The 10,659-nt window shown below is 30.5% G+C and overlaps 1 protein-coding gene across 1 annotated transcript; it reads left to right on the forward strand.

Annotated features, from left to right (window-relative positions):
* LOC109354717 (transcription factor MYB90-like) lies at positions 6,013-8,558 on the forward strand. Its single transcript, XM_019597403.1, has 3 exons — positions 6,013-6,154; positions 7,164-7,293; positions 7,973-8,558. Exons 1-3 carry the CDS (start codon positions 6,037-6,039, stop codon positions 8,451-8,453), a joined length of 729 nt encoding a protein of 242 aa, XP_019452948.1. The 5' UTR covers positions 6,013-6,036; the 3' UTR covers positions 8,454-8,558.

Here is a 10,659-nt window from a genome sequence, read left to right on the forward strand (position 1 = left end):
TTGACATCGCTATTTTGAATGACGTTATTGAATATGAGGCAGAAGAACATCAACAACACAGATTAAAGCAATCGATGTCAATATGGGTAACTTTAACAACACATTCTTGAAACAACATTGTTGAACATCGGTGACATTAGCGTATGTTATAGGAAGTGTTGTTAATGTACATCTATTCCACAGCGCAACGTTAAATAAGCGTTGTTGAAGATCACATAGTAACAACGGTTTCTTAAATATGTGTTGTTGCTTCTATATGATGTTTTAAATATCAGAAAAAATAGTGGTTGAGTGCTTATATGTCTCTTCATTTCTATGAAAAATTAGTTGGTTGCACATCTTCCAAGGACGGCGATAATGATTCTCTATCTATTTGAATCTATAAATGTTGTGGTTCACTTCATGTTCTATTTCATGAGCAAGTGTATGTGTTTCTATAGATTATTTTTTTCTGCTTTGTATATTTTTTTGTCTCCTTCATTGTCTCCTTTTATAATTGTCTACTTTGTGTGATGGGTTGTGGTATATATTCATTATAACAACGTATAAGAAGTATTGTTAATCATGACAATATACTATTGCGGTCAAACAGAAAGCGTACAAAAGCGTTGTTATACATCTAAAATACGCGTTGTTGAACTAAAACTCTAGCATAGTGGGGGTTTATCTTCACCTTGCAGGTAGACCAATTATGTGGATATCATCAGTTTAGTCTGTTATTGTTGTGTCCGCAACCGAAGCAGAGTACATGGCAATTGGTGAAGCTTCTAAGGAAGCCATGTGGCTTATGGGGTTGGTACATGAATTAGGCATTAAGCTAGGTGGAGTTTTGTTACCTTGTGACTGTCAGAGTGCTATATTCTTGACAAAGAATCGGGTGTATCATGCTAGGACCAAACATATTGATGTGAAATTTTACAAGATTAGAGAGTTGGTAGCTTGTTGGCAGATACCATTGCAGAAGGTTCACACTTCAGAAAATGCAGCTAATATCTTAATGAAACCGATTATTATGGACAAGTTCAGACATTGCCTGAGCTTGCTGAACATTCACTAATGTTGGATTGTGGAGCGCCCCCAATCCAACGACGGAAGATGGAGATTAATGATATTTGTCAGTGTGGAGATTGTTTTTCAATGGTTCTTTTTCTCTAGATAACATCAATACAAGTTATGTGTTTAAGTTGATATAAATGTGTTGAAGTATTTTGAAGAGAAAAAAATGGGTTAGCCGACCTTGCCAATGGCGGGTCGGGCCAAAGGCGGGTCGGACTGACCCGTATTGTCACCCCTAATAAAAATACCCTAAACTTTACGCATTTTTAAAGTAGATATCATAAATTATTTTTTCCTTCATAATTACCCCTTAAACTTTAATTATTGGTGAAACTGGTCAGTATATAAAGATAAAGCTAAATTAATTGAAATGAAAAACTCTAACTTTTTTATTTCCTTTTAATTTCAATGGCTAGATATTTTTTATTTTTTATTTATTTTTTCAAGTATACAAACATTATTGTATTAATCACTTTTAACACTCAAATTTATTTATCTTCTTTTCAATCAAATTTGTATTTTGACGATGGTTTCATTCAGATATCAATATTGCTAATTTACACTATTGTATTGTTATTAATGTTAGTCTAAGTGTGATGATTTCCTTATTGGTCTATTAATAATTTAACAATATATTTATGTAGAGATCAATTTCACAAGTTGATGTAAATTTAAGAGATAATTAGAAAGAAAAAATAGTTCATAATAACTACTTAGAAATGACATAAAGTTTATAAAGACTTTATCTACTTTTTCTTTTTTTTATAATTAAGATGTATTCTTGATATTACTTTTACCAGCTTTATATATAAGAATGTATCCTACTTAGCTTCAGCTTGATGTTTGTGCCTATTACAATATACTCCACATCTATTGTAACATTTTGATAGTGGGTGGGGTGCCCCTTTGTGCTCTATTTATAATTTGCTTTTAAAAAAATATCTTCAATTTTTTTTAAATAAAAAATTTAATTTTATCAAGTGGGAATGAATCACAAAAAAAAATTATGTCCATTATTAATAAATCTTAAGTTTCATTACTAATACATAATAAATGTCTTTTACAACATCCAAATTTCAAGGACACGTACGGGATGGAGATTAATGCAGAAGTCCTCATCTAAGGACATATCATTGTATATTTTTTTAATTTTAATTATATAATGTGAGATACAAACAAATATGATATCTTGTGTAAGGGACCAATGTCCTATACAGATCACAATCACATTATGGAGGATGTTGAAGAGTAGCAACAAGTACTACTAGTCATGAAGATTAATAATGACTTGAAGAGATGTGATATTTTTCCCAACTCTTTAGTACTAGTGTGCCACGTGATTCCATCACTAAAACATTGTCCCCGTCAGAAAAATCGATATTAACGTTAGTCTAATGGTGTAAGACTTCATTAGATTTATAATATTGTGTTAGGCTAAAGTTTAAATGTTCGATTCCTGAAAACGACACTTATAAGGAAGATCAAACACATATTCCAAAATAGATTAATTTCTTATCCATAGAATAATGAAATATCTTTAATTATACAAAGGAAATCCGACACTTAGTATTAGTCAGGTCGATACAAAGTGACACCGATAAGGAAATAGTATTCGCCCCGCACTAATTAGAGTTTATGTAGACACCAACCCTAAGTTTTCTACGTTAATTGAGACCTCTCTTGCAATGTTTGGGTTGGTTGTCGTAATTTTGCATGTTTTAGAGAAAGTATAGGTGTTTGTACTCTTGTGACTAGCTTGGTACATATGCAAGGTGTTGTTCCCTTCATCCTTTCCTTAATGATGGGGAAAGTTCCTACTTTGATGTTTATAGCTAGTTTTTTATCAATGATTATTTTTTCAAAGAAGAAAAGTTAAAAAGGGATTTATTGAATTTTGGGGACTAACATTAGTAAGCTAACTAAAGAAATTAAAAAGTTTGAATGAGTTTGATGTTGTCTTACTTGAAAAAAGTACATGTTAAGTTATGGAAAAATCTACAAAATATAAAAGGAGGAACCATTTTTGTCTAATATAATGGATGCATATATTAGATTATTTTTTTCATGCATGGTTTCTTGACATAAAAGAATTAGGAACCCTTTTTTTTTACTAATCAAGAGGCTTTGGTTGCTTGAAGTTTGTGATATTAAAAATGAAAAATAAGCTAATCACTCACTTTACATTTTTTATATTAAAATTGTGATAATGATATGTTACGTACTGACTCTCTTTGATGAGGTAGTTGGTTAATTACTCAAATTCTGAAATTGATTTCTAGATATTCCACACTTAATAGTAGTATATTAATACGATCGACATAAGTGGTAATCAAGTAATCATGACTAAGTCATCATAAATGAAATTTTATAAATAGTAAAGTATTTATTCCCATGAAATATTCCCACTTATTAAATTTATAAGTACATTCACATTTAATCCCATCCCATAAAATTCAGGTCGTTGGTTCAGACGATATATATGATTCTCTTTAAATCAAGTTTTGAATTCGTTTTTTAATTTGTTTATGAAAAAAATATCTCCTATGTTTTTTTTTTGAAACAGCAAAAGAGAAATGCATTAGACAAACACAAGGAATGCTACCCAATACAAAGGCTGAACAGAGCAGCGTTGTGAAACCCGAGCCGGGCGTTAAACCGGCAGAGGTCCCGTATTAGGTTTAACCGGTTTAAACTGTTAAACCGTCCGGTCTAACCGGGTGATTTCGTACATAATTAATAATTTTTATTTATAAATATATAGTTATATATAAATGTAAAACTTTATATAATTAATAATTATGTATAATTATATTGAAATAATACTTCTTTATCTTTTTTTGGACCGTAGTAAAACAAAATATTAGAACATTGTCCCATTTTTTTATTTTTAAGTGAGTCGTTCGGTTTACTTCCCGGGTTAATTCGGTTTAACCGGGTTTAACATGGTCGGACCGGATTTTTTCCGGTTCAAAGCGGTCCACTCTTATTCGGTTAAGACAGCAAACCAGAGCCGTTTTTAAGTCCAATCAGCGGTCAGACCGGTTGAACCGTCCGGTCCGGTTCTAACAACACTGGAACAGAAGTTGTAGTGTAACAATTTTATTTTTGACACTCCAAAAGCGAAACATATATTAAGACAACACAAGGGATACCATCCCTACAGTAGAACAAAAGATTAGGAAGCAATAAAGATACAAGTCAAGATATTAATACACTAATTAGCAAAACCATAATGTAACTTTGTAACCGAAATACTAAACCAGATCCAAGATTGAACTTGAATAAGATCCATCGTAGCTATAAAGCTACACTCCTTCTCATTAAACACCATCTCATTTTTCATCAACCAAATCGACCAAGGATCTAAACACTATTGATTAAAAAGAAGTGAACTTCTACCACAATTGGATGAACACGAAAGTCAAGTTGTAATATGAATTAAATTAATAACTTGAAGATAACTTTACCTTGATATGGAAATTCAAAGTTCAAATAGAGTTTCTTCTTATGAAAAATACATGTGGTCTCCTAGAGTCAACTCAAGGGATTAAAATTTGGAAATATAATGTAAGTAAGTTAGATCTAACTTGCATACAATTAAATATAAGGGGTGTCAAGACTAAAGATCATAAGATCTATAAGTAAAGAAAAATTAACTATAAGGTCAAGGTTAAATGGGATAGAAAAAACTTATGATATCATTTATATAACAAAATTGCTTTTATCCCATTCCATACATCTACCCCAAAAATTTATTGTTGGAGCATAAAAGAAAAACTCATTATGTAGAAGATGAATACTTGGATTGATTCTTTATTGAAGATAATGGAAAAGCATACAAATCCTTATATACAACTTGGAAGAGAAAATTCGTGGAAGAAGTAACTAACCAATTTCTAATTATCCAAAAACTAATCCCAATTTAATCACATGTCAAAATAGAACTCATAATTCAAAACCCTAAACTACCCTTTATACAAGGAAAAACAATTAGCCAAAATGATGCGTCGTGGATTGGTTTCTGGTGCACTATCGCTAGGATCTGGCGTAGAATCTTGTGCGTAGGCCTCGGTCAGTAGTGTGTGGAGTTGGCCCATGTAGTCTCGATCTACTGACTTGGCTGATTGGCTTCACTTGGCACGGTCATGAGCGCACCTAGACGTATGTGGTACGGTTAGAGTTGAGAACTTGATGCATCACTCCTAGGATATGTCACAATCATCTAGCTTGCTTTATTCGTTAGATCAAACAAAACTGGAAGTGAAGTCCATTTCAATTTGATCCAATCAAACTCGACCATATATCTAAAAATTCCAATTATGGAACACTTCTATTATACTCAATTTCATTCATGTTCACTTCTATCAATCCAAACATAAAACACACTTCAAGAGAATGACATAAGCGAAAGGCTAATAGACCAAAGTAAGTGTATAACGTGGGAAAGAGTGAAAGGTAAACAACATCAAAAAATATTGAAGTCATATGAAACATTTGATGTGAATTAAAATGAGAACATATAGCATGTTAGAGAAACACTCATTCCACCCCAGCATTTTCACTTTTTCTCCTTCCCCATTTCCTGTAAAAAAAACTTTGTCGATCTATAAAAAATAAGTTTTTTAAAATTATATTAATTACGTTTTTCCAATTATGTTTTGCATGACCCAACAACTAATAAATTGTGGAATTAGAAGTTATAATGATTATTTATAAGTGTGAACATTCATTTCAATACGTGTAACTCACACTATCATTCTTTTTGGTTGAAATTATTACACTTTTCTTACTGCTTCATTTGTGTGGAACCACGTGTTCATACGAAACCTTTTAGGTTTTGTGGACACTAGACATTGCACGTTGAATATCTTCTAGTGTATGCATTTTGAATATTTGATATAAAGCTATGTTTAAAGGTAAAGGTGTCTTTATGAATTGTGAGTGTGTTGAAGTGGAAATTATTTTAAGTTATAATACTTTATGGAAGGAACATTAGGAGTGAGAAAAGGTGCATGGAGCAACTTCGAAGATGATCTTCTAAAGGCATGTGTTCAACAATATGGGGAAGGGAAATGGCATCTTGTGCCTAAACGTGCTGGTAATAATATTGCTTTTGTAAGATAGTGAGGGTATTGCTACTCTCTCACATTCATTTTCATATTTCATTTCATAAACAATGTTATGATGTAATATTTATACACTACCAATATAAAGATTTATACATAGTAAGTACATTATTTACCATTCATTTGAATTATTATTTTTAAGAATCAATGATGATTGAAAATAAATGGTGGACGATGAATTCACGGTGCATAAAACTCTTACGTTGTCAGTACATACATTTTTTTCCTCTATTTTCATAACTCAGGTTGATTGTAAATCTATACAAGTTCCATATTAGAAAAAGAATGTGTAACATCTCAACTCCATATACTTATTATACAAATAACACAGGGAACCTAATTATGTAAAATAAAAAATTAAAATTGTAGTTGATCAATGAGTGTGTGAATAAATGATATTGTTAAGATTTCAAGAGTATTTTTTTAAGCTAGAGAGGTAAAATATGAATAGAAATCTTCTATACCCACTATTTCATGTTATTAAATTTGCCACTAATAAAAAGCAAGAATCTCATTAAAGAAATTTTCTATACCCACTATTATATGTATCACTTATAAATAAATTATTAATAAATAAATTTGTATCTTATGACACATGTCACGTTCATGGTTATATAGGAGGATTTGTCAACTACAACTTAAGAGGATTAATCATTATTATTTTTTCATATTATCTATCACCTTAAGAAACAAATAAACATTAACTACATTTTTCCTTCTTTTCCATATCAAATAGCTATAGCATGACAGTGATAAGTATGAGTTGTTAAATATATTTTGGTCAAAGATATATTGTTTCACATTGATAATTAGTGATGACAATATATTAAATATTTTGTTAATTTTTTGTTCCATAAATAATAGGACTCTATTGATGCAATATCTTGATTGTATTTACCAAAAACATCTCTCTTGGCACTTCCTCAATTGACAATCATAGCACTTAATGTTAATATACACATATGTTATTGAGTTTTGCAGGTTTGAATAGATGTCGTAAAAGTTGCAGACTGAGGTGGTTGAATTATCTAAATCCAAATATTAAACGAGGAGAATTCACAAATGACGAAGTTGATTTGATTTTAAGATTGCATAAACTTTTGGGAAACAGGTTCTATTTCACATACCCACTATTCATCTATATGCAATTATAACACTAATTTTTGACAAATATTCATCTATATGCAATTATAACACTAATTTTTGACAAATCTAAGATACTCCTATTTGAATTTCATTACTCAATAATCTCTATCTCATAAATTATAGTTGCATATCAATTTCCATGGCTTCTTTGGTCATTCTTATATCACTTAGCTTCTTCTAGCTTATAAAACAAGAAAACTACAAATTTTAGTGTAATTTTTATACATCTTTTTATCAGCGAAAATGCAAATTTTATTAATAGGTAACCAAAGATATATAATTTCAAGAAATTACAATATTGAAATTCAGAAAAATATAATGTGTCTAAGAAAAATAAATGATTTAAAAAACTTAATAAGACAATCACTTTTTTGCAACCTAATTAGAGTAGTTCATTGCACACTTGCCCTTCTATCGTTAATCCAAATCTAAGATTTCACTTTTGCTTCTTTTACAATCTAATAAGCATATGTTTGAGTTTAGTTGAAGATAATAAAGCTTATAATATTTCATGTTGATAAAATATACTCCACTTAGTATATTTTCTATATGTACCTTCAATTTATGAAGGAAGCAAGTTTTCCACATAATTTTGAAAAAATAAATAATGTGTAAATATACATTTTTTATCTATATGTATGTAGATGGTCCCTTATTGCTGGAAGACTTCCGGAAAGAACTCCGAATGATGTGAAAAACTATTGGAATTCTAACATTAAGAAGAAGCTATCCTCTAATAAAGAAGATGTTAATGCAAGGCCAAAGGAAATAGTGATGGAACCTCACATTGTGATAAAGCCTCAACCTAGAACTATCTCAAGAACTTCACCATTGCTGAGAGGGAAAGTGATTAAGGAAGATGAAAGTGAGAACAAACAATGCAATGTTTCTAGTGAAACATGTGCTGCTGCTTCATTAGAGTGCAATATTAATTGGTTGGGAACTTTGTTAGAAGAGAATGGAAGCTTTATTGAAAATGATACATGTTTATTGGGTGAGCAAGATGCTACACCTCTTGAAGATCTTAGTTGGGATAAGGAACATTTTTCATTGACAACAACAGAAATTGAGGATTTTCTTAAAGAAGATCAAAGTTGGAGTGATGTTATTGATTTCAAATGGTAGGATTCAACCAATAATGTGTTGGTTTAGTGGTGTAAGTTCTTGCTATATCCTTAGGATGACTAAAAAGTTAAGGGTTCGATTTCTGAGAACGACATTTGTTGCCACAAACCCTAAAAGAGATTAACTCCTTACCCAAAAGGATGAGAATATACCATTTGTAGTATCAAAAAAGATATACCCAAAAAAAATGTAGGATTCATAATATCAATAATGATGGAGATTGTTTTTAATTTTTTATGACATGAGCATGTGATATCTGAATTTTCTGTAAAAAAAAATGCAAGATATCGTTATGCAAAAATAGTCTAGTGGTATTATTCTCTCTTTGGGTAGATGTAATGGGTTCAATCTTTATTTATTATAAGATGCAATAAAGATGAAATTTTGGCTATGAAGTAATGGAAAATGGACAAGATCAGTAACATCTTATTTTGACTGAGTTTCCCATTAATGTTTTCTAAAATTCTATTTTTTTAATACTCGTATTCTTCTTTTATTATTGTAATATTATGTACCTTTAATAAAATAAAATTATCCTTTGCCCATAAAAAAAATCATTGTGCAAAAATATGTGAAATGCAAGAGTTGGGTATGGGGACCTTCTGTGGTTATATTTCATCAATACCATGCCGCCAAAACGAAACAAAAAAATAGAGAATCTACCCTAAAAAAATTATCCTATATTTCAATTATAACAACTGTTAGTATATGTAAATTAAACCCTAGAAAATATACTAGAAATTGAATTATATATATATATAATATATATTATCTTATCCAGATAAAATAGTTATATAGGTAAGGAATTTTCACAAAATTAGTGTGCTTCATATTTTTCGAAGAGGAATATGTAATATCATTATAATGGAATGAAGAAATGGAATAAGTTTTTCGCCTAGTATAAAATTCTATTTATTCCTCTTTTAATAATAGGATTTTCGTTTTTATACTTTGCTTTAGATTTCGATTCATACTAGAACACCTTTTTTTATCAGTAAAAGTAATATTATTATAAATGAATTAGAGATACAAGAAAATATAAAGAAGAACAAATGTTAAGCATAAGATAAGATACAAGTAAGTTCAAGTCAAATCCATAAGGTATTCATATAGATTGGTTTTCCAATTATAATAAATCGTCGTGTGTTTAATTTGCTCATTTTCCATTAATTCATAACTAAGACTTCACCTTCGATATTTCAATAATATGATGTGCAATTGTCTTAGCTGAATTGAAGTTGACATTGTTTTAGCTAGCCAAATAGACAACATTGATACTAACCAAATTATACTCCAAAGTTTTGGACACCTTTTGTTGATTGTCGTACTCATGTGAATATGAAAATGGCTTGCAGGTTGTAAAAGTAGAGTGACATTGAGTTACCGAACAAAGTACGTAACATTATAGGAGTAAAAAAATGTGGAGATGATTTCAATTGTTCATTACAAAGTCAGCATAAAAGTCGTCCTCTAAGTGGTGAAATGATTCCTCTTCTGATCAAGGCATCCATATTTGAAAATCTATCTTGGAAAAGTTATCATGCCAATACAGTAACCTTTTAATATGATTTTGATTCCCACAAAAGATTGGTAGGTGATTAGATATGATCATGCTAATGTGCATGTCTAAGTCGAAGTTTATATGTAGATATAACTAAATAATTGTCAATTGTGTTATAGGGCTACATCCACGAATCTGGAATATGTCTTTGGATTAAACATTGTTGAAGAATCTATCTAAGATTGTCGATTAACTCATATTCGCACTTTCTCTCCAATCATCTTCCTATATCACTTATAAGAACATTGTGACCTACTATGATGTTCAAAAGAGCACCATTACCTAACCAATTGTTTTGTCATAATGGGGTACTTATCCCACCACCAACTTTAATAGGTGATCATGTTCACGTTAATTGTTTACTCTCATCCTAGCAATAATTAACAAAGATTAAGGTTGTGGGACTACTTCCACGTTTTTGGACAAAATCCTATGGTTATGTGAACAACTATAAGTACACGTTAACATCCTCCAAGTTTATCTTTCAATAAAAGGCCAAATAAAACTCCAACGTCTAGCAACTAGTAATTTCTCAAACCAAACATCATGAATAGTTTGATCTCTAAAAATATTGAAATTGTATGATTTTTTTTGTTTCCCACAGGTATCCTCATACTAGAGGCAATCATGTTCGAGTCGGGAACA

Source organism: Lupinus angustifolius, chromosome LG08, assembly GCF_001865875.1.
Source record: "Lupinus angustifolius cultivar Tanjil chromosome LG08, LupAngTanjil_v1.0, whole genome shotgun sequence".
NCBI lineage: Eukaryota > Viridiplantae > Streptophyta > Magnoliopsida > Fabales > Fabaceae > Lupinus > Lupinus angustifolius.